This window comes from Tinamus guttatus, unplaced genomic scaffold (assembly GCF_059628265.1).
Source record: "Tinamus guttatus ecotype Peru unplaced genomic scaffold, ASM5962826v1 Tinamus_guttatus_pri_ptg000115l, whole genome shotgun sequence".
Taxonomy (NCBI): Eukaryota; Metazoa; Chordata; class Aves; order Tinamiformes; family Tinamidae; genus Tinamus; species Tinamus guttatus.
Window position 1 is genome coordinate 10327849 of NW_028288649.1, and position 25616 is coordinate 10353464.

The 25616-nt window shown below is 41.1% G+C and overlaps 1 protein-coding gene across 8 annotated transcripts in view; it reads left to right on the forward strand.

The window, feature by feature from the left end:
• SATB1 (SATB homeobox 1) overlaps nucleotides 1–22452 on the forward strand; it is an 89202-nt gene extending 66750 nt beyond the window's left edge. For 7 of the 8 annotated variants that reach the window (XM_088521185.1, XM_088521183.1, XM_010218027.2 and 4 more), the window contains 3 exons: nucleotides 17767–17970; nucleotides 18482–18577; nucleotides 21209–22452. In XM_088521185.1, coding sequence (XP_088377311.1) covers nucleotides 17767–17970; nucleotides 18482–18577; nucleotides 21209–21691 — 783 coding nt within the window. In that variant the 3' untranslated portion in view covers nucleotides 21692–22452. The remainder of the gene's footprint in view (nucleotides 1–17766; nucleotides 17971–18481; nucleotides 18578–21208) is intronic. The other variant, XM_088521188.1, reaches the window with a different exon arrangement.
• Nucleotides 22453–25616: the final 3164 nt, after the last annotated feature.

Consider the following 25616-nt stretch of genomic DNA (forward strand, 5'->3'; position numbering starts at 1 on the left):
TGAGGAGGTTCATTGCCTTTTCTATTTGGGAATATTGGTTTCCCACTCAGAAATGGAAAATCTGGGATTATCACCTGCAGTTAAAATGCGAAGTCTGGAGGACACGTAGTAGAAAATGACGTGTAGGTTAAAATCTTTGTTTTTAAACCTGGCAAAAATTGAACATTCCTGTCCTTTTATTTTGGATATAAAACCTTGATTAACTGCTGAATGTAAACTCTTGGAGTTACAGCACGGCCCAGTATGTGATCCAGAGGAGCTCCTCCAGTGCACCAAGGCAGGTATCTGCTGGAGGACTTTTTTGTTTTTTTATGTGTTTTCCTGAATAAACTGGTTTGTGTCACCACGAGACGGGGCTTCTGAGTAGCCAGTGTCTGCAAAGTGACAGGGCTTGCTGAGCCAGGGCACTGCAGATGACACTGCAGACTGGAGCACCCAGAGCGCAGCCGCTGTTAAATGCTGCACCACCAAGTTTCTCTTCAGGCAACGCGAGGTGAAACTCCAGCATTGCCCCTTGTGCTGCATTTGTGCTTTTGATGAGGGCGGCCTGGGGCCCGCAGCCGGGCCCACCGCTTGCCTGGCCTGGTGGTGGAGGCCTGAATCGGCGGCGGTTTCAGCGCAACGTGAGGCAAGGCCAGGAAGGAGCGACGAAAGCAGGAAGAGATTTTGGTGATAGCAGGGGTAGGATCGTGCCCTGGCTTTGGTGAGGGCTCTTTTACACCCGAGCAGTTTCCCAATGCGCTGCAGTGGTTTCCTCAAACGCTGTGCGGTGCCTTTCCCGAAGGACAGGCTGCGTCGGCTGCGCGGGCCGGAGGGATGTTAGGACTGAGCGAGGCGACTCCTTCCGCTAGGAAATTCTCTGGCTTTACAGTAGCATGTACACTCCCTCCGTTTTGGGGATTTCTAGGCATTTAACAATTTTAAGGATCCATAAGAATTGTAAGGATCAATACATTATCACAAAATGTCCGTTAAAACAAAATGCAAATTTTATCAGCTGCTATGTTTATACATAGGATCTAAGCAAGATCATATAATTCAAATTGCTTGAATGCATATTTTCTTTTCTGGATTTTAGAACAAAACACCTCATGTCAATATTTAAAACCTTGCATTTTTTAGTGAGTTTGGTCTGCCTAATAGGCCTACTTTTATTTTATTAGGTTTTTTTAGAAAGAGAGCTTTAGAAAACAGCATACAAATGAAAGATATCACATGATGGATGTCTGCTCCCACTTATTTAGATTTTGATGGGACTAGGGCATTATATTTATAATATTGTTTCCTAAAATTTACTCAGCACACCTAAATAAGTGAAAAAGGAAAAGAACCCCCACATACGTGAATTTGTATGGTATACATTGCTTTAAAGGTTTAATCATATTGAGATTTTATTAAATTTGTAACCTGACAGTCTGATTCAAATAATTATGGAAGCACATTCCTAATTTCGTTATTTCAAATAAAAAAAAAAGTTGATTTGTGTAATGATCATTAAGGCATCATGGTTCAGTAACTGTGCATTGGTTACAATGTTTTCATGTGGGAGCCAGGGATGATTTTTTTTCTGGATGGTGACAGATGCTGAAATCTAATTTTATTCCCTAAAAACAAACAAACAAACAAAACCCCCCAAACCTAACAGCCCTGAGAGATAAGGCAAGTAGAGACTTGTTGTGCTCCTGTATGTTTGCTATGTTTTGAGACATTATGTTTATTTTAATGGGTTATCTCCAAAAGGTGTGGCTAGAAGGAAGTAGGGAAGAAAGAAAAAATGTTGCTGAATATCAGCATATGATTCTAAGCCTTTCTTAAATTTAGGAAATCCCAGCTTGCAAATACTGAAGTAATATTTACTTTTCTACTTCCGAGATTCCCATGTAAGGCTGTTAGCCTGCACACCTCAGGACAATTACTTTATAGTAGAATTAGTAGGTCCAGCTGATACTCTTTTGTGATTGCCGCCCCACAGACTGCTGTATATGTCCAGATAGGTGTCAAATGCTCTGCCTTCTCACAGAGTAAAAATGCCTTTACCTTGAAGGCAGAGGAAGCTGAAGACACTTGGCTCTCACAGTCACATGCTTCCATTTTAACTTGGGAATGAAAGTAAGGGAGCACTACCCACACTTCCAGCAACCTCATGTAATTCAAGCGAATTTCAACCCGTTATTCCTGAAATGAGACACAAGGTTGCCTAATCTCCCATCCTTTTGTCCTGGCCCTTCGCTTTGGCTGGGTTGTTAATCCTCTTTGAAATTAAGAGGTGTGCGTGCAAAGCACAGAGGTAAAATCAGTGGTTAAGAGCACTCTGTAAATTGTGCTCTAAGCCACCACATGAGTCCTTTGTGCAGTGGCCTTTTATTAGAAGTGTCCAGCTTTTCACCACTGATTGATCTGGAAACTCATCCGGAGTTTCCTCCTTTTCAACTCTGCGTGCGAAGGAGGACTGGGGCTGGGGAAGCATGGGAAAGCATGCCTGAGGTTTGCAAAGTAGATCGGAAGGAGTTAAATGGGAAGGGAATGCTAAACATTGGCACTAAAACTGCTTTTGGCATGCAAATACCATGCTTTTCCTGACAAATATTTTCAGAATAGGCCATTAGAGTTCAGGTATATAAAACCCTGCTTTTACTGGAAATTTTAATGTTGTAGTAAACCCAGAGATTTATGGTGAAAAATTGATGTCTGTTATCTCACTTTTATCTTTTTAACCAGCCAGTTTTATAAATGCTGTATCTTTGATCTGGCTTTTTCCATCTAGAGACTAAGCTATATACTCTAATAGGAAAGTCATTTTTAAGCAGCTTCCCACACTGAACAAGCACGGTATTGTGGATCTGGCAAGAAGATGTAACACGCCATTACCGCAGATATATAATGATCTATTCAAGTATTTTCCAGTGGGGGGAAAGAAAGCTTTTTATCACCAAGAGTAACCCTCCAGGAACAACATGGCTTTACCAGGGGGGGTCTCAACATTCACTTTTTTCCTGGTCACACCCTGCTTTGCTCTGAGCCTCCTGCTCTGTCCAAGGGCCACGGGCCTGGGGGCAAGGAGGGTGCTTGCTCTTGCAGGGCCACCACCACTTCAGGGAGGAATATTCTCCTTTCTTTGTCTCCCTGAGAGCAGCTGAGTCACTTCCTGTTTTTAAATCTTGGCTTTAAAACCTTCTCTTTTTTTTTTTTTTTTTTCTTCTCCTCAGTTTACAATGGAGTTTCTGTGAAGTGCGCAGGGATCCTGCATAGAAAGATAGTAGGTAAAAATAAAACATGCTGTTAGATCCTTCATTGTCCCTTAGAAACCTCTTCACCCTCGTGGGAAGATACATGCACTACTCAGGAAACGTTAGCAAAAGTACATCAGGCTCCTTTTTTTCTTTTTTTCCCTCCTCCTCCTCCTTTTTTATTTATTTTCCCTGCCCCCTTCACGGCTCCGCAGCGATGCCTCTGGCAGTTGAAGAGGTGCCACGGGCAGCAGGAGAGCAGCAGGAGTCAGGACAGGATCGGGTGTCAGCGGGACAGGAAGAGTGTGAAGCGAGAAAGAGCGATGGGCTTCTGTGCGCGCTCAGGAACTGCCCCATAAAACTGTGTGCCCTTCGGTGGAACTGTGAAACTTGGCAGATAAAGCTGATTTGCTTCTTTCACAAAATCTCGTGTTGCAGAGTCATAGGGTTCCCTCCAGCTCGGCACGGAGGGGAAGGAGGTTCGCACTTTCCTGTGGCAGAAGTGAAATGGAGCGCTCCTGCTCCTTCCTCTGCTCCAGGTCTTCTCCCTTTTATCCGTCTTCTCTGAAAGAATGGTTAGAACCTTAGCAAATTTCCTTTTTATTTTTATTATTATTATTCCTAAAAAGATGACTTTGGTTAACTCACTCATCGTTTAATATGGGTAGAATTGGAGAAGGATTGGCCTCAATCCTGAGCATATCCCATACTATTAGGGTGACGTTGGCGAGGTGGGTTGACTTCACTGCTCTTGGTTCCCACTTATAACATGCAGTTAGAGACTTCTTGAATCCAGAGAGATGTGCTGAAGAAGAAGCCTCCTTAAAATGTCCAAGGTCATTCATATATCAGTGTGCTTTTTCCCACACAAAAAAAATGTAGAAGGAGGGGGAAAAATATAGACCCTGATATAATTGAAGCCAAAGAAAAAAAGTAGAGAAGGGAAAATGCTTAACTTCTGAGAGGAAAATATCAACCAGTTCAGTCAGCTCCTGGGGGCCCTTTCAGCAAGTAAGGCGAAGACTGAATTTGTTGACATGCGGATGAGGAAAATGAGCTTTCTCGGCGTGCTTTACATACAGGGTCAAATCCGCTCAGACCAAAGGTTCCCACCAGGGGCAGGTGACGACAGGAGTATTTTACGTGCTCTTGTAGAGTGAGTTTAGGGAGCAACAGCAGCTTTGGGAGATGCCGTGTGTGAGCCCCAAGGAGAGGTTCCCTGGAGGGATGCTCCATGCACCTGCCCTTCGCTATTCGGGAGTTAATGTTGAGTTGATGTTTAAGGCTTTTGGGGCCTCATCTGGCTACGTGTGCGCAGGAGGCGAGCGCTGCTGAGTGCCTGGCAGGATGTAGCCCCATAGCAGGTCCCAGGGGGTCAGGAAGAGCAGACACTTCTCCTGGTTTTGGTTTTGGTGGTGGAAGGAGCAGGAATGCGTGGGAGAATCTAGGCAAAGTACAAGTTTAAGTCATTAAATGTATAGAGAGAAAGGGAGCCAAGTCGAGAAAGCTCCTTATAAAATATAAAATTACATTAAAGAGAGAAGACGACACAACATAAGGAATGTTTGGTACATGTTATTGAAACTGAAAAATCAGAGTATGGAATGAATTATAATTTAGCACAATCCGTAATTTTACAGTTTTCATTTTGAATTATTTATCTTGAGTTATTTGATTTGATTAAAGATAAAACTCACCGACAGTATCTTGAACCGCGTGTCTTAGTGACAAATGAAAAAAGACCTTATTATTATAGCTCCACAATTTTTTTTTACATTTTTATTTGCGTTGTCTCCATCCAATTTCCCCATATTTTACAGGGCATTTCAGCTAGGCATTGTGTACATGCGATTCCATAACCCATCAGGCTTCAGTGTTGCCTCAGTACCTCTGATTCAGTAAATCAGATCATAGGCAGCATGCTGTCATATAATAAGGTGTCTGATCCTTATTACCAGTTTGTTGATGCACAGACTCCTTCAAATTGACCATTGCAACACATGGTTTCCCCTGAAACTAGCTGTGATAATTAGCGTGGCTCTAATGAGACAGAATGTCACTGATCTTGTGCTGAACTGTCGAGTATCGACGCTACGGATGGGAACTGTCAAAGCTTGCCATCTGTGACAGAGCTTGGCATATTCCATTTGCAAGGTAGAGCATGCTCAATAGACTGTTTTTAAACAAATGGTCCATTTCTTGATTAGGGATCTGTGTTCTGTTACCGTGGAAGACTTCATGTTATAGCTAAACTTTCTCCTCTTTTTTATTTTTTTTTCTTTTCCCCCTTTCTGTGCAGGGGTGGCTTGCTAGAAAATGAAATTTTACTCATTCACAAACCTATATTTTATATATATATATATATTTAATAATGGCCTCTCAGCTCTGGGTGTATGTGTGTGGAGGGGGGCAGGTTAGGCATGCGTTCTTCCTCCTCCCCCCGGTATTTAACAGTAGTGGCAGTGTCGCTCGCACTGGAGCGGGGTTTTTACCTGCTTTTGAAGCGGTGCAGGGCCGGGCAGGGTGGTGGCGAGGGCTGGCGGAGCAGAGGCCCCGAGGGGCAGCCCGCGTGGCGCGGGGGCGCGCGCCGCTCGCCTCACGGAGCCCAACGGGGCCGCAGAGCCGGGCCGCGAGGCTCCCCGCAGCAGCCGGGCAAAAAAAAGGAAGAAAGAAAGAAAAAAAAAAAAGTCCAGCGCTGCTTATCATCCCCAAATATGCTTTGTTGCTTTTTATTTCCTCCTTCCCTGGCAGACCACACAGGGCTTGTTCTGAAGAACATTTTCACTAATCTGATCAGGCAGCCAAATACGCCGGGAAAACTGCTTTAATGATCCCACTAATTACCTCAAGTCAATATGAACTGTATTATTAGACTGAGGGAAAATATTCCATTAGGTCTCCCCCGTGGGAGTTCCTCCGCTTTGTGATGTCACCGGAGCCTTCGCCCTCTCGCTTGTAATTAATTTTATTTACACACGCAGGCACGCACAAGGTCACACCTGCACAACCGGCGCTGGCCGGGGAGCTAGTGGCACTCAGGCTTAATCAGATCTGTCATAATTACCATTCTGCATGTTTCTGACACACGCTGTGAAATATTTCAATTTAACTGCCGCTACCAGCACAACCAGATGTAGTGCGAGTGTGGCTGCATTGGAAATATTATTCCTCAGGATAAACTCTCTCCTCCTCCTTTTGCCTCCCACCCCCTCTCCCTTTTACAGCTAATGTGGCACAGAAGCTGATGTATCCTGTAAATCTTGAATGCAGCGCTAGATTGATAACAGCAGATTAGACAGTTTAACCACAAACAGCTTGTTCATTTTTCACAAATGAAAACCACATGTGGTGTAACTAAAATTTCAGGCTCTTTTTTTTTTTTTTTTTTTTCACTCTTTCGGTTGTTGTTTCCCTGTGTGCATGTGTGTGTCTCCGGGTGTGCGCGCGGAGGTCTGCCTTTCACCGTAAGGGAGTGAAATAAAAGTGTGAACGTATAGGGGGAAAGGGACGCCGCTTTCGTTGGGGATTATTTCTCCCTGACCTTTAATGGGAGCCTTGGTTGCTTTGGCAAAGAAATCAGGTGTCACATGGTGGGGGGGGGGGGAGTTGTCTCTCACTCCGAGACTTTTTAATCTCTGTTTTTTTTATGCCCACTTATTAAAGAAGTCATCCAACTGTGCTGTTTTTCCAAATAAAATGCCAGCGAGCACCTCGCTCTAGGAGGCACTTCTAGCCCAAAATGTAGCTTTCGCTGCTCCCTGAATTCAGCAGAAAGATTTTTTTTTTTAACCAAAATTTTTCATTATGAAATTTGCCTCCTTGTGAACTCTTCCCTTGACCTCGTCCTTTGGGGAAAAGATTCTTTAAAAAAAGCCCCAAAGTAGCCAGAATTTTGGCAAATGGAAAATTGTTCTTTTTGTTTTTTAATGAAAACATTCCAGTATTTCTTCTCATATGAAAACAGAGTGGGATTAATTTTTAGAAAACTAGATGCTCTCTGGAAATTCCTTTATTTTTTTTCCTCTTAGAAATCCTTTTTTTTTTCTCCAGTTAAATTATTCACCTTGCCCTACTGAAACAGCTTTCAATGCTTGGTAACGTTTTTTTTTAAAGTCATTACTGTTGGCTAATTTTCCTATACTTAAAAAAAATGCATTATGTTGATAATTTATTAAAATATAAGTTTCAGAAACAGTTCTTACAGCCAAGAAAAAATGTTACTGTATAGAGTGGCAGTGCATAGACAGCTCAGAAGATGTTGCGGGTATCCCCAGGTGACGTGAATGGTGCAACATGTCTGATAGGAATCCAGCAAATCAAACCTGTACGTGCAGGAGTCACACAGCTCAGATTCAGTATTCAAAGTCGGTCAGAAGGCAGCAAGCAGGGTAGTTTTTGCCAGCTGGAGGCATGAGGGTGGCACACAACCTGGCTGCATGGGTGACACCCAAGATTAGTGCAGGGGCAGGTAAAAGCCTATGCAGGTACCACTTGGCCCATGGGAGACCTGTAGAAAGGGGCAGGGTGGTCCTCGACGGTGCTCTGGCTGCAGGTGTTCCAGAAATAAGCCTGGAGCAAGGCAGGATGGATTGCCGTAGGAAGAAGTAACAAGAGAAATTAGCTACTGGGAATCTTGCAGGGGTCCAAAATTCATCTTTGGTAAAATTGTTTTAAAAAAACCTAATGCAGTCTGGAAGCCCTGCATGGCCAAAAAAATAATTAGATAAATAAATAAAATAAAAGACACTCTCTCCCACCTCTCTTTTATGAAAGTAGAGACCAATTAAAGTTCAAGTGAAGGGTCACTGGGCCAGTAAGAAATAATAGGTAGGTGTGCTCTTTCTCTTACTTTGAAATGCATGATTCCGAACGTATAGTGCCAGGAGAGGATGTTACAGGATTGCTAGGTGATGGTGAGCTACGAAACAACATTCCCTCATCGCTGCTATTTTTGTTTGTAATTTCACTATGCCTATTGATTTCTCATTATGTCCATTTTTACATTTCTCAAATTGAACCTTTAAGTCAGACTTTCGATGTTTAGTTATGAGTGACCCCAAATTGTCATTATATAATGACTAGTTTTTTGCAAGCACACAGCTAGCTAAGTGGGGAGAAATTCCAGTTTGCAAATATTTATCTAACTCCGAATCTGCCAAATTTTATCGGAATGCACATTGTTATTCAGGAGTCGTCCTGTTTTTCTTCCTGTGTCACGTTCCCTTACATTAGATTACTTCAGGATGGCATTTGAGAAGCAAATGAAGATAGTTTTCAGGATCTTGGGGCTGAGCAGTCCTTAGTAAAATTCCCTGACATTTTAGGGCTCAGATCAGCAAGATTTACATATATATCAGTTAAATCTGTGGAACTGCTTATGTGACGAGTTGGCTGCATGTTAGGGAATTTTGCTGACCTGGGGATTTAACATCTCCAGTATTTGCAGCATATAGGAAACAGCTCTGCCAGCAGAGGAACATTCTACTGTTTATATAAAAAGTTATTAAAATATATATATATGAAGGGCTTAAACAAGATTCTTCTTCTGTTTGCTTTGGGGTAGGCAGTGTGCTTCACCTCTAAACATTTATTTGCAATTCTTAGTCGGAGGAGCGAGTCTAACCAAAGGGATGAATTTGGGGGGCTCAGGGATGGAGGGAGCAGGGCAGGAATAGCCATGCCGGCTCTCACCACATATAAATAAAAATATATAAATAAGGGCAGTGCTGGGCATAGCGCGCGTGGCAGTTTTCTTAGCCGGAGAGGAAAGCTGAACCCTCAGCACGTCCCTCCCTTGGAGCTTTCTGTCCTCTTTGATTTCGAGGCTGTTCTCGTGCCCAGCACAGCCGCTACCCAAGTCCCCAAAGCCGCTTCGTGCCGATTCCCTTTCCCTTCCGACCCAGCTTTCCTACGTTTTTAATTCTACGCCCCCAGCCGCCATGCGACAAGTGGGGGGACTGTGGCTCTCTGCAGGCTTCGCTGCCTTCGTTTTCCCGTGGGTGGGATGTATGTTTCTGACTGCTTCCTTCTCACTTACTGCGAGCTTTCTGGCTTTGACAGGTGTGCATTTTAAAGATCTTTCTTTTTCTTTCTTTCTTCTTTTCTTTTCTTTTCTTTTCTTTTCTTTTCTTTTCTTTTCTTTTCTTTTCTTTTCTTTTCTTTTCTTTTCTTTTCTTTTCTTTTCTTTTCTTTTCTTTTCTTTAAGTGTTAGGGCATTATTAATTTTCTATCTGTGGTTAGCCAAATCTGAAGGAAAGCCAGGGAAAAGTTTATTTTCAGTTTCTTTAAAGCACCCCTCGCCTTCGGCACTGTCGTACGTTAAGTGTTCTTTACTATGAAACCAGGAGCTACAGAATCCATCTGAATTGCAAGGAGAAATGTTAAAAGCAGGTCAACTTTTATCAGAATATATAAATGCCTAGTTCAAATATGTATGAAAAAAAAAAAGGCCACAAAATGCAAAAGGGTATCTGAAAATGTATTTGGGCAGTGTGTTTTTGTGCTGATGTTGCTCGTTGGAACATTTTCTCGAGGGAACTGAATTTACAGTCGAGTCCAAATAGCCGCAAGTTTGTGATTCTTCAGTGTGTGTTAGATCTTCCTATGATCCAAAATGAATTCTGAAAAGGGAAAGCGTATGATAAGAAGCTAGGGATTTAAAATACTCCCTCCGGGAAATTGCAGTCTTTAAAAATAAATAAATAAACATGGCCAACAATATGATATATTCATGTGTAAGTAATTGTGGAAGTGAGACTTCAGGCCTGTGGCCTTTATACTAGAGGTCTTTCCCCAAAGCAAATGTTAAATCTCTGTAAGTAACATAATAATAAACATTTGCTGTTCACATGTAAATTGATGGTAGTAAAAAAGATGTTAAAAACTGCCAGGCTCTTTCTGTTAAAGACACTTCTCTAACTAAACTGTTAGATATAGCTGCCATACCAAAATTGATTACACATTTAAGAGTAAATAAATATGAGACTATTAAGGGTTTTGGTTGAATTTAAGGCTGTATTTACTTTTACATGAAGCATGGATATTGCAGTGAAATCACTACTTCTCTTTCCTTAAATAAAAGATAAAGGGCTATATATTTCCAGTTACCCTCTGTGAAACCCACTGACCCATTTTATATACCTCTACTATAAAAAGAAATGTACCAGGCTAAGACCGATTTATTTAATAATTAGCAGTTGTATTTTCTTGTTTTAATTTCTTTTATTAAGTCCATTTTTGTCAATGCTAATCGAAATGTGTGTGTGAAAAAGAAGGGATGTGGAGGAGAGGAAGGCAGGATAAAGCTTCACCCCCTATCTTTTACATATATTACTTTTTCCCTTCTTTTTTACATACAAATATAATTGCATTTTATGTAAGATTTTCAAAGAAATGCATGTTTTTGATTAGGTCTTGCCTATCATTGCTAGGCAATTGAAGGCAATACTGTAAAAAAGATAAATTTGTATAAGGGGTAGGAAAGGTGGACGAGGCTAAGAGCTGTGTAGCTAAGTTTGGGAGAAATCCTTTATTAGATTATTCGATATACTCTGTTCAGTATACTGTGTATGGAAATGTACAAAAGTAACGATATTTTGCATTTTTAGCCAGTTTTAGAACTAGGGCTAGAAGTGGTGTTCTACTCTTTTCTTTCCAAGAACTGAAAGTGCATCTCCAGTGTTCTTACTCGGGGAATTTACACCCTTTTACACACTTTTGATACAGTTCCACAGCCTAATCCAGCAGGTTTTTTAATAGTACAGGGATTTAGTCACTAACCTGTGGCTGCAAAGTGCAGAGAGGTCAAAGATGACAGACCCGACTGCCCGCGCGGGGCCGCGGCTGTCTGGGTGCTGGTGTTTCTGCACTCGTTTGCTACTCATCACTGAATTTTACAGGTTGCTTTAGAAGTTTGCTTTTTCTATTTGTTTGCTTAGATGTACCCCAAAGTAGAAATAGATATCTAATTTGTAAGTGTTGTAGCTATCGGTCCGATAAAATGACACAAAAATACCAGTGAAATATTATCCATATCACTGTTGGCTCCTTGGATATCTTTTTTTACAACCTGGAGAAGAGGATGAGACCAGAACGGTGTTGCAGCTGAATAGTAGGTAGAAAAAGAAGTGATAGGAGATAGCATGATCTGCTTCAAAGGAAGATTTTCCTGCTAGCAAAGTTTACCTTTCTTCTGAAAAGCCCTAGGAGGTTGTGGGGTTTCCAGTTTGTTTGTTTTACTAAATCTCCTCTGTTACGATGGCAGATACAGATTTGCTCAAAATTCACATCTGGGCTTCCCCTTTCAATGATCTAGTAAGGAAAGCCGGTAAAACAGATAAACCCGAGATATCTGGAGATAAAGGACAGCTTCAGGTTTCAAACTTTCTCTGATTTAGTAGAATGCTCAAAGGCAAAGCCTAAATCTTAAGACTGATTAGTGTAAATAAAGTAATAAAACAACTGCCTTTCTGGGGACGTTTATTATCACTTTAGGCCAGATCTCAAGGAGAGGAATTCTTATTCTGGTATCTCTACTGATCTTCTGGAACAGCCTGAAAAACAGCTTTTGCTTCTTGAATTACAATGCTGTCATTTTTGAGCAAATCAGTAAATCCTGGACTGTGGAATATTCCCAGGCATTTTGAAAATTGCCTGAAAGTGTATGCCTCACAGGAGTGATTTTTAACATTTCTTGAAAATACAAGCCAAACTGAAAAGATTTTCACTGACAAATGTGTCATTCAGTATCAAAAGCTACTAAGCCATATAGATCATTTGCTTTTTTAAAATTTTAGAAAATATCCAGTGACCCTTCTAGTAGTAGATTTCAGGTCCTCCAGGAAGTATTTAGACCTATGCAGCTTTGCATAGAAGATAATCAGGTCAATTTATGTATTATAGGAAAAATAAACCTGCAGTCAGAAAAACTCCAGCAGTCAGGAAATTCCAGGAGAATATTTAAGGCTACAAGGGACCATTTTGATCATCTAGGCTGTACTCATACCCGAACCCACAGGTATTTCACCCCGAAAGAAGTCAAATTTAAATAAACTCAAGATTTATTTTGGGGCTGGGATAAGTGCTGTTTGCATCCTGCAGTGGATGTTCCCTGCTGGATTTTGGGATAATACAAATGTCAGGCAAACGGCATTTCCAAGATAAATTAAAGCAGAGTCCATTGTTACCGATATGTTGCATTTGTTTGTGCTGAAGTGACATTTGCCTGTGCTGCTTGGCAATACCATATGTATGAGTTTACTTATTCCGAACTCCCTGAATTTTCAATCTTGTTGAACACTGAGAAATCTCAGTTGAAGGGTTTAATGCATTTTCCAATCAATGTGTAGGGGAAATTTGGCCTTATCAATTTAAATGCTGGAGATCCTTTCATTGCATTATGGAAGAATCTTCTCTAAGCAGAGATTATTCTTAAGAACTTCATAACATTTAAAGGTTAATATGTTAGGTAAAGAACAATATCTTAAGACAAACATTTTTATTACAGGACATGAAGGGATAGTTCTGATTAAATTACATGATTATTTGAATGGGAAAGAAGACAAAGTGCATCATTTCTTGCCCTCAACTTTAATGCCTTTAATCAAATAATGACCTTCTGGAAATAGTTAATTTTAAGCATTTGGAAAGATCAATACCACTTTGCCACCAAAAAATGGCCCAGATGATGAAATTTGATGTATTTAAAGTACCATTTCACCCTTTTAACCTAGTAAATAATTTAAAATGCTTTCAGTACTCCTTTGCAACCATTATGTATCTCAGTCAAAGTATTACGACTTTTCCAACAGCAACCTTTCTGTACAATGAGCAGCTCATGAGCCTAATACTAAGGCTAGGACATGTGTACACTGTGGTAGCAATGCCCACCTTTTTTCTTCTCTTTTATACATGGATTCTGTTTCAAAAAGAAATGGAAATCTCTATGATGAACGCAGCCATTTGAAACAAGAAGGAGATTTGTAAGGCAAGTTGGATGGCTTTTGAAGGGGAGAAGTCAGTGTTTAAAGTTTAGTTCATGAGTTCTTTTCCTTTGTTTTGTCTATAAGCTTTTGTGTTAAAGGTGAAGGATTTGGGTTGCTCAGACAATTAAGAGCCCATTTTACCAAGTGTAATTTCATATCAGTGTTCTATAAACTGGAGTGCCTTCAGCATTGTAAATAAAAAAAATTGCCCTCTATTAGCATGTTTGTGGGCAGATTAAAAACAGCCTTCATTAGCATAAGTAACACTTACAGATTCTTTTAAAAGTAGAAAATTATTTGCTGAAGGATAAATTGCTAGCTTTATAGTTAGTTGCTGAAAATGTGCTCATTCAAAATGCCTACTTTAGTTTAGTCTACAATACTCATTTTTTGAGCTAGAAGTACTGTTTAATGGATTATGTACTTAGTCTTTGTTCATAGTGGATGCTGAAATGCAATTCACACTTTCTGCTAAAATGTTTGCATCAAATACCTCCCTATTTAGACTGATTCTTTCTAACACTGTATATTTTTATTATACTATATGCCCCAGAGACTGATACAAAATAATTTCACTTATACTATACCAAAGAAAAACTGTTCATGTCTTAGCAATGATACTGTAAAATGTTTTGCCTTTTTAGATTCAAATTACAGCTTTTTAAAAAAAAAAAGTTTGATTCCTTGTTAGTTATACTGTAAGAAATATTCATCATTTAGGAAATTATTATCAGTAGAACAAATGCACCAAACAAGAGAGTTCAGTTGCTCCACCTTGAAGCCCTTTTTTTCCAGGCTGGATATATTTGCTGCTGATTTGGGAGGCTTTGCTCAGAGAACATCTTTAATGATTGTAATGCTGCCCGCTTTGATCTAGTTAGAATCAGTCTTTACACTTTTAAGTGCACATGTAAATCTTTTTTGTTTGTTTGTTTAATAAGAAAGATACAGGAAACCTGGAGTGGGTTGTTTGAAGCTCTACAGGAAAGTAGGAGAGAGCAGAACATTTTATTTAAACACAGCACCATGTAGACTGTCTGAATAAAATATCAGGTGGCTATATAGGTAAAATGGATATATGCTTCCTTTAAAATAAGCTCGGGGTCTTGCGGATTCTAATGGTTGTTAGTTCTCCTCTTTGCGCTTTTCCTGCAATGGTTTGGCAGTTCAGCTTTCACAGGTTTTTTTTCCTCTAATGTCTTATGTTTCTTTACTAAATCCCCATCAGAAAATCAGACAGAAGACTGTTATTTATTTTAAATATCTTAGGTTTAGCATCTTTTTTTTTCACCATTTCTTGCTTACTGTAGCAAGACCTTTGCAGATGGTACTTGGTTACTTGAAAGTGCATAACAGTATTTTCTTTGTAGCAGATGGATTTAAGACTTTTAGTTCCCAATAAATGTAGGTTTACAATACATAACTTTACAGGATTTGTGTTGTATATAACAGGTTTGAACATATTATCTCAGAATTCATCTGCATGGCATTTTCAGCTTACCCAGGGCCCATGCCAGTATTTTAAGTAACGGGGAGAGCATAGTGATTGATAGCAGCTAAAGGCGTGATTTTGAATAGAAACAAAGGTTTTAGAACAGAAGGTGTCAAATTAAACTTTGTCAGTTTGAAAAGTAGTAACATCCTGAAAGTTCTACAAACATATTTACATGTGGCTAATGTTTATATTTTGCTTTGTACTCTCTTTATATTCAGCGTAATGTTGCCTGGCAAATTTGCTGTGTTTTAAAATTCAGGTTCTTCCCAATGTCATTGCCGAGTTTGGGGGGTTTGCTTTGCTGCATATCAGCCTAATTATTGCCAGTCTGTTTTTTAACAATGTACTGTATACGCTGCGCAAACTGATTGCGATCTCGTTTGGCCTATAAACATTTCTTTATAATCTTACGCTTTTTTTTCTCTTCTAGTAAAATTATAAGCACATGAAAACACAGTGGTTCAAACCTTCTTTTGATTATACTGATCTTGTTAAATCAGAAATAAATCATTTGAATTTGACAGAATTTGCTCCAGACTTAAGTGAGTGTAAGAGGGCACAATTAAGCCCTGCTAGGCTCATGTGCAAATTAAACTACATTAACTACAGGACTTAAAACTTCTTTAGATGAAATAGAAAAAAAAAAAAAACCTTACAAATTTTACAGAACTTAAAAATCACGGTGAGAAAGTCTGGCTGATTATTTATCCTGGAAGATACAAAAACATTTCAGACATTCTCATTAAATAAAGATAAAGAATCAAAAGTATTATTTCAGTGCAAAGCTTAATAGCAAACTACTGTAAATGTAATGTTAGTTATCAGAAATTAATAAAAATAAAGTCCACTCTACTAAGTAGAGAAACATAGAAAAGACTCTATGGTGGAGAGAAATTTCTTAGGTAATAAAAGCTGTTGTTGTGAAATAGATGTTCAGTCAGCATAAAACATGATTGCTGGGGAATTATTATTATTACTGGGCATTTAAAAAGAGTTTCTACTGCCTTTTTCCAAAGAACATCTGTGATGCACATGGTCACCAGACAGAGTATGTGCAGCTTCTAAGCGGATGTTGTGATTTCTCTGTAAGTCAGTGTGTATACCTTAGAGAGCTGTAAGGGCAGGGGACAGGTTGGCTCTCATGGCTTTCTGCTTTTGCTGGCTGCTGGGGTAGTCAGCTCTGCTCCCGGTTTAGCAGCATTGCAAAGAGGTCCTGATGGGAAGCGGTGCAGGCTGCAGACATCCAAAGGACAGCTGTTACGCTTTGGGGTAGGGTGGGTTTTTCTTTAATTAAAGTTTTGGTAGCTGTATTGTAATTCAAAGATCTTGGTTTGATTCTTCTCCCCTTTCCCTCCACGCTTTCTGATTGCATCTATTTACCTTGTTGCAGAAAACTACCACTACCATTGAGCATAATCCTGCCTTTTTTTCCCATGGGAGCACGAGGATGGCGAGAGCCACGTGTTGGTTCCGTAGGTGCAGGGATGATCCGCGCCTCACATAGCCCACGACATCTTGTGTCACATGTGCCCTACGTGAGGCCTTGGGCCACCCTTCCCTGCCTGTAGGGGAATGTAGGACAATGTAGGACATTCCCTGTAGGACAATGCGCATTGTCTGCCATAGCACCCTGGGGACACAAGGTCCCCATGGGGACAAAGGGCCCCCCGGGCCTTGCTGTGCTCCTGTCGAGCACCAGCCCAAGTGGCCCCCGTTACATTCTTGCTTTCTCCGCTGTGCTACCACCATCTCTCTAATACGCGTCATTTTGATTATTTCTGTTTCTCGGGGGCATTTTCTCCTGTGTCATTTGCTCCGTTTCCCACTTATATCCGAGAGCATATATTTTAAATTTTTATGCACACCTCACTAAATATTTCCTTATACAATATGAATGAATTAAGATTATTTGTTTACTTTCACCTCTTCCTGTTATGGTGATATTTTTACACTGCATTTATTAACTGCTAGCTAAAGATATGAGTGTTTTGAAGAAAACACATATTATATCTCTATTGTATCTATGTATCTAGTAATAGAGCTAGTCCAGATAAACCATTTTTAAACTACCATTGCATTTAGAAACGATCTAAAAGCTTCTGTACATTTATATTATTTGTTGATTCAATAAAATGTCACATTATCTTTCCTACAGTAGTAAGAAATACAGTTGCATGGACACAGTTTTGAAAACAGATCCTTGAAGCTAAGAAAAGAAATATGCATGTTGTATGTGTGTAATACTTTGTGTTTCTCTGTTTTCATATACCGTGTGCTCGCCTGCTTCCCCAGAGCCCACCTGGGTGTGGGTTTGAGGACTGGCGCTCTCAGGCAGCGCACGGGGCTGGGAATGGTGGGAGGGCAGCCCCAAAACCCGCGCATGGTTCGTGCCCCCCAGGCCCCTCACAGCGTGCATAACTCTGTGAGATCTGTGAGAAAGATCCAGAAACAGATCAACATCTCTCACGTGAAATAAGCTCACGTGGCCCTCTGCTCGTGGCAGGGAGGAAGCAGATACTACTTTTCTGCGTCTAGTCGCAAGATGCCTTTCTTTTAACAGGGCATTAGGGAGCCCCTCCATCACGATGATTTACAGTAGGTCGCTCCGCAGTCAAGGCGGATATTTGAAGCACTTCCTTATTTTGAGTAAGGAAAACTGGAGTACCAGGATTTTTAAAAATGCCCAGAGGACAGCCTACCAGCTGCTGAAACGCAGTGTTAAGGCTCACAGGTGGATGTAGGCTTGCGTAAAAGGAAACAGACAAAAGAGAATCGGAGCGCTTAGGGGATTCTGCCGTGATCGATAGGTGTTTCTGAACAAGCTACGCAGCACCAACAAAATAGTGCTTTCCCAAAGGCCCACATTTTGCAGAGGTCTGTGAAATAGCGTGGCAGCCTCTTGGTGTGTTGATGTTTGATTTAAACCCCGTGTGCAATGAGAAAGTCCTTTGTAACCCAGGGAGGGCACGCGAGAACGCGGCGTTGCTCAAGCACGCGTTTCGCCCTCTTTTGCCCCCGCGGAAGGGAGGGAAACTAATGTTTTGCTGGTGTTATCTTCAAGGGGTGGCTCTGTGAGCTGTTACGTTGGAAAGAAGATCCCTCACCAGAGAACAGGACCCTCTGGGAGAATCTCTCCATGATCCGAAGGTTCCTCAGTCTTCCTCAGCCTGAACGAGATGCCATTTATGAACAAGAAAGCAATGCAGTTCATCACCATGGTGACAGGCCTTCCCACATTATCCATGTTCCAGCAGAACAGATTCAGGTTAGTTTACCTTGGCCAATCCAGCAGAGCACTAAGTAAATAAAGCTTTAAACGTAGCAAAGGAAATAAGTGTTTCTTTCCTCCAGGCCAGACTAAATACAGGTCTCCTCGTAGCGAGAGATAGCGGCGCGCTGCCGCCCGCCGCCGGCACTGACAGGAGAGGCGGGCGGCCACCCACGTCTTTGCTTCGGTTTGGTTTCCTCGAGCCAGCGTAGACGTGGTGGCTCGTGTGCACCTGCTTGGTGGTGGAGAAGCAGTTGCCCACGTTAGCAGTCCATACCTAGGACTGAATGGCAGAAGTACTTGGCACTGTTTTTCAAAAATGTTGCTGACAAAGTGGGAGGAAATGGTTGTGCTGTCGCCCAAAGCCTTAAGAACAGCCAAAAATGCTCAGGAGCTGTGGTTCACCTCAGGTAGGAGTGAAGGGAAGGGGACCCAGCCTGAATCCTCATCCCACTTTAACCCCAGCTGAGACCTGGGATGAGTCAATGTTTGTTTGTTTTTCCTTTAGAGCCCCTCTCCCACCACCCTTGGGAAAGGAGAGCATAGAGGCGCTTTCTTACCAGGCCTGCTGACCACTGGACCGTGGCTGGGTGCTGCTCCGCAGGTGAGCTGGCACGAGTTCAACGGGTCAGGGAGAGAAGCCGGGGCTTGCAGGACCCGCTCCACACTGCGCCTTGCATCCCGGAGCAGCCGTGGCAGGTCCTCGTTGTTCGGGGACAGGCTCTGCTCACACAGTAGCCTCATGCACGAGCGAGGTGGCCCACAAACTCGGAGCGCGGCTGGCTGTTGTTGTCGGCAGCGCAGGGTGGCTCGGCAGTGTGGACTGCTGCCTCTGCGAGCCGCCCAACACTCTGTAATCCCTTCCCACTAAAGGCCTGAGGTCAGCCTTTTATCTGCTCCCTCTTAAAGGGCAGAAACTACCCCCTTGGGGCTTTTCAGAGTCCCCAACCTCAGCGGAGACCTAGGGTATCATTTGTACTATCCATATAGAAAACTATTTACAAGGCTAGGAAGGAGAGAGTTATCTAGCCGCCAGAAACCACACGAGTGTATATTAAAGATAAAGCAAACTGAATAAGACAATCCCTTAGGATATCAAGTACTAAAATAATTGTGAAAGGCTGGAAACTTGCTGTTTGATTTAGCAAAAAGAGAGAGAAAGATCTATATTAAGTAATAAAACAGCACTTGTTTGAAAATGTACATTGTTTTTAATAAAATCACTTCTTAAGGGGATAAAAGGAGAAGCTTACAGTATAATCATTCCACCACTATGCCACTTACTTAGATTTTCTTGCCTTGCTGATAAGTTGTGTGTTTGATCTTGCAAATATTATTCACACAAGCAGTTGCATTGTAATCTCTTAATATGACTTGTAAGAGTAAGGATTGGGAGATCGGACCTGAGTTTTGCCTGTGCTCTTCTACACTGTAATTTTTGCAGATGCATAAATGTGTAGTTAAGACACAAGTTTTTGACTGTATATACAAAGCCTCAAGTCTTGTAAGAATTTTATGTGCTGGGAGTAGAGTTTTGAGTCTCTTTGGGATTGCTTGAATGGGACTGCTCGCAGACCATAAAACATGAATGTATGTGAATAAGGATGAGACAAGAGCCCTAATTCCACCAGCATTTGTGTCTGATTTTACAATAATAAGATCAGTCAGAGCAGTGGCTCCTAAAGTGCATGTTGAGACCTATGTGATGTCTCTGCAACTACAAATGGCACTGCAAACTGGACAGAAATGCAATTCATCCAATATTTATGCTATTCATGCAATATTTTGTGCTATTTAGGGTCTGCAAGTGGGCTGCGAGTGGAAGCTTGGGAACCACGACTGACTGACACATACAAAACTGTCAAGGGGATACTCGCAAAGGGAAATGAAATCTAGTGATAGCAACTGCTTGTTTTGCTACTGTTGTTTTTTAATAATAACTGGTGGTTTGTACCATATGACATGAAATTTGCTGATCCAAAGTATCTTACTAACCAATGCTTCCTGTGCTGTAAAGCAAAAGAATTGTCAACAAAAACAGTTGCAGATAAATTTACTTTTGATTTTATACATGATCTTATAATGTACTCCACTGGAGAACGAGAAAAACATTTCTGTCCCTAGGGCTTAGTGCCTCACCTTTCAAGAATGTTTCTGAATCTGTGCTTGCAAAACTTCATTTTAAGCACTTGTTAATTATTTACATCGTGATTTGCTTTATCTTTTTCTTCTGATGTGCACACTGGCTCATTTTTATTGCTTGAATTTTTGGAATGCAGCATGTTCCCTTCTAATAATAATAGTACAACTTATTTAGAGCTTTTCATCTTAGTGCTTTATAAATATTAACTAAATAATCCCCAGCACAAACACCGAAGCAGGTAAATGTGTTTGTTCCCTGTTTTTATATTGGGGGTACTTGAACAGAGGCAAGGCAGATACTCTGCAAAACCACAGGCAAGATGGGCCAGAGCCAGAACTGGAAATAAAGAATTCCTACCTCCAGATCCCTTTGTCCTTGCCGAGACCGGCTTTAACAGCGTGACGTTAGGCGCTGCCCACTAACTCACTCTGTCCTCAGATTTGCAAGTTTGACAGGACTGCGGTGCGTGCTAAGGTCAGATTGGTCGTGGGGTATTTTAGCACTTAGCTAAAATGCTCCGCGTTCCCCCCGCTTCCTTGGTGTAGCCATTGCTGGAGATTTGCAGCCCTTGTTTTTGGGCAGCAGCTGCTGCTGCTGGCAGAGCTCCTGTGTGTTTGCCCTCATCTGGCACTTTTCTCACTTTGCCCTTGCTACAGTTCTGGCTAAGCTGGTCAAGTTAATTCTATACTATGTCACCTACTTAGCATTTTGTCTTGTCTGCACTTGACTCATGGAGCATGTTCGTTCAAATTTGTTAGCAAAACCACACTGACACCGCGTCATCTGCGTTTTCAGTTAGACAAAGCCTGACTGTTCCACCTCTCTGCCTGTATCCCACTTTCCCTTTATCCCAAGCCTCTGTTTACATGCATACAGACACATACAAGATATACAGGGAGTTACTAATTCATATTTTAATTCTGGTTCTCCTTAGTACCAGCAATAATGAGTCCTTTTTTTTTTTTTCTATCTTTTTCTAACTTACAGAGCCTTTGTTTGTAGCTTTGCAAATTTTTCTCAGGGTTTGCTTGGTGACACAAAAAACGAGCAACATTGCGCGTACGAAAAACGATGTGCTTTGTCTTGCAGCAGCAGCAGCAGCAACAACAGCAGCAACAACAGCAGCAACAGCAACAGCAGCCAGGTCCCAGGCTTCCCCCAAGGCAACCGACGGTAGCCTCGCCAGCTGAATCCGAGGATGAAAATCGCCAGAAACCCCGGCCGCGAACGAAGATCTCTGTGGAAGCCCTTGGGATCCTACAGAGCTTCATACAAGACGTAGGCCTGTATCCAGACGAAGAAGCAATCCAGACTCTCTCGGCTCAGCTTGACCTCCCCAAGTACACCATAATCAAGTTCTTTCAGAACCAGCGATACTATCTCAAGCACCACGGGAAGCTGAAGGACAATTCCGGGTTAGAGGTGGATGTGGCGGAATACAAGGAGGAAGAGTTGCTCAAGGATTTAGAAGACAGCATCCAAGACAAAAATGCAAACACGCTTTTTTCAGTTAAACTAGAAGAAGAATTATCAGTAGAAGGGAACACAGAGATTAATGCCGAATTGAAAGACTGATCTAAAAGTATTATTTTCATTCAACAGTGCCACTGGTATTTAGTAATGAAATGAAAATTCCATCTTGCGTTCTGTCAAAAACCTTTATTATTCATTGTTTGGCCAATGAATCTTCCAAAACTTGCACAAAAGTTGAAAAAAGGATAATGCAGACTGCACTAGATGTTTTACTCTGTTTTACAAACTGCTTCGCAGCAACAGATGAAGCGTTGAGGATTGTTTGATATTAATTTGTGTTCACTGGATACACTGTGAGTGTACCCAATAAGCATGATACCAGTGATTTTGATTCTGGAGCCTTCAGACAAGCATTACAACTTTTGTGATTTACTGTTTTTTGTTTCTGTTTCGTTCTTGTTTTTTAATTATTACTGTAGCACTCCACACTTGATCTTTGGAAACTCACATTTATTTAAAAAAATAAAATAAAAAGAGTTTGTTACTCTTGTTCTATTGTATGTTACAAAAGAACTATAGACTGTGGAATGCAGTTTAAAGATAACATATGCCAACAAATGCCTTGTATTATATGGCACTGCCGTAATTCAGATTTGTTTTCTTTTGGAAATAAAGGTCACTGTATTTTTTTTTCCATTCTCATTGTTACATGGTTTTAAAGAAAATGAAAAAGAAAATGTGAAACACAATTTAGTCCTCATTATTTATTTGTAGAACCTGCAGCATCATGTTGTAATTAATTTTTTTGGAAGTTTCCGTTAAATGTAATATTGCTTCTCTTGTTATCATACTGATTTTTTTTCTATTTATAAATGTATTTTGATGGGCAGTAAAACAAAGTGTCTTAAAAGTTTTAAATAGAGAAAATGTGCTTTACACAGTTGCCTATAAAAAGTGCTCTATGTTATCCAAGCAATTCATACTATAAGCTTCACTCTTATTGTTGTATGCAATTTTTACTATCATGCAAATAAGCTTAGGTAAATAAAACTAATAGATCACCTTAGAAACTTATGCAATTAATGTGAAAATAATTGATGTTTGCAATGTGTCTTCCTTTGGTTTACAATCAATTTTAAAGCTACAGCTGTATAAATTTTCTGTATAAAGGTGTATTTCTTTTTTATGAGTTTATTGCTATGAAAACACCAGTTATTTTGTTACAGCTGGCTGTTTTTATAAGTGTATCACAATTTTCTTTATGCAGAAATGTTCTGACTAGGAGTGGTTATTGACTGTAACTACACAATTAAAATTGTTTGTATGGTATGATATGGCAGGGTTTGTCTGCGTATGTGTGTATCTGGGAGGAACAACTTGTTCTTAGTGCACGTCGTACCTTCTTGCCACCACTTTGAAGATGACATTTCAATTGTTCGCTTCTAAAATCACAGCAGACTTTTTTTTAATGACCTTAAAATTTGAATTTAGATAGCATACTTCAAAAAGAAACACAGTTTGGTTATGAAGATCATAACCTGTCTTTCCTTGGTTTAAAAACTTGCCTGCCCAACAAAGATAGCAGGATATTACTGAGTCAAAAGGCTATCAGGCATAAACATATTTACAGTTCCTGGCAGTAATGCACTTATAATGGATACAGCTGGTTTTATTTTACATTGGAATTATGCTAACTATTCCTTACACTAATGTAGAAACATTAAAAAAAAAAAAGTATTAATAGTCACAAAGTAAATAGGAAAGATGGGCTTTGTATCCCGCAGTCCCCTTCTGAGCAAGATTATTTTTAATGATCACTAATAAGGTTGTTGATAAAGCCATATTAAGGAGTGAGCTTGGAATTTATGCAAAACTCACGTTGAGGCTGGAGAGCGCCACGGCTGAACGTTGTGAGTGAGCACTTGTTCCCCTTGCTCAGGGGAGAGAAGCCTGGAAGCCGGCGTGGCTCCGCTTTTAACGCGAGATGCAACTGCAGTGCCCTTGTTCTAAAATGAGTAGAAGGCTGCAAAGTGTCGTCGGGATGAGATTCCCAGGCACAAGTGATGCTTAGGTTCTCAAAAATGTCTCCTTTTAGGTGTATTGAGTTCTTTAAGAGGATCTGCAGTAGGTGGCAAAACTGGTGTTCACTCCATGGGTTTAAATCATCCCGCATTGCAAGGCCCCGTTCCCAGGCACAGCACCCCTGGGTGCTCTTAGGGCTGTGCAGGGACCCTTCACTCAGACTTTGGATCCACTCCGATTTCAAAACAGCCCCAAAAGAGCCTTTCTGCCACGCGGGGAGGGAAATGAGCCTTATGAGGGAGAGGCAGCGTAATCTGGCCTTGTGGTGCTTGGAAAGAATGGACGCTCTTCCAGAGGGGTCTGGACTAGCTGAAAAGCTACCGGCGCCCCAAACCTGCGCTGGTTGCATTGGCTGCACAACAGAAGCCAAGGCCAGAGTGTCCCCTGTGCTACCCCTGGAGCCCTTCACTTGTCAGGAGGATCCTGCCCAGTATTGGGAGGGCTCCCTGTTCACAGCTGTGTGTCAGGACCAGCCCTGGCTCAAGCCATGTGCATCATTTTGATGTGAATATCACATAATATTGCTGGCTGAAGTGACAAGCAACCATGGCAATAGGGCTGTTAAGCAAAAAAGCTCCCACCATTTTAGCCTAATATGTGTGTACATGCTCGGACAGGTGGAGTAGGAAGGAAAGGAGGGGGAAGAATTTCCCACCATATATGTCTCTCCACCCTGAAAGCTAAGCATTTCTAATGCCAGAAACAGGACCAACAAGTACAAAAGCAGAAGACCAAGACTACAGAAATGTTTATAAAATGGTCTTTGCTATTTTGAAAGCAATTTCCTTTTCTTTTATCCCTTCAATTTTTGCAGATGCTGATGTAGAGACCATGTGGGCTTGCTATAGCTGTTTCTTTTCAGGTGTCTTTGTATTCCCTTTTTCTGGCCTTGCTGAGGCTTTCCTTCAAGTAGCTCAGGCTCTGTAGTCACACGTAGCTGTACCTCCAAATACAAGGGCATTTTCATGTCTAGTGGACCGGCTATAAGGACAGTCTTTTACCTTGGTCTAAGTGACCCACAGTAACTTTGTTAGATCCTTAGCAGCATTTTTAAGTGTAAAATTTGGATTTAGGACCCCAGAATTATGAGGACTTAGGCTATTACAAACATATCACCTGGACTCATGGACCAGGTAGTCTACCTGGAAAATACCTTATGTCCTGTTATGTTCCTTTTTCTTACCATCTGATATAAACTTGTAAAATGATTTTCAAATTTCTGCAAAAATTAAGAAATTAAACTAGACTTTTATTACATAGACTTTCTAAACATGACACAAACTGGGGCCAGAGAATGCTGTTAGTTGGGGAGTTACTAGTAGAACTTACCAGCTAGTAGGAGAGAGCATGGAAGGGGAGTGTTTTATATACATCTAGCTGTGCAGAAAGCCAAATACCTAGAAAAGAGGCAGCTGAGGGGGGATGGCAAGACTTAACTCTTACTATAAACTGGAAGTATTTACCATGTTTTATGCTGCATGCCGTAAGAAGCGGAATATTTTACTATATGCTGGTTCCCATTAATATATATGTAAGTGACAAGATTTATGCCGGTATGATAAAGCATGTGTCTCCAGCATGCCTTTTCCAAGTCTGAAATATAACCAAAGATGGCCCAGACTCCCAGAAGACCGCAGCCCTGGGGTGGTCTGAAGTCCCAGTCACACGTGCTTATCACTATAAAGACCCCCTACCCTGCAATACAGGATTTCTACATTTGTGTTTCATTTAGCTACTTTAGACTAGCTAGGTGATAAAAAAAAAAATCCAAATTTCAAAGTAAATTATTCTGCATTTTTTTTCCCTAAGTTTGGAAGGTGCAGTCAATGGAGAAGGAAGGGAATGATTTAAACAGTGATAGAGTGAGTCAAGTATTTTGGTATTTTGGTCGTGGACTGGGAAAGCACCAAATACTGCCACCAGGTCCACTTGCCAAAGCAAAGGC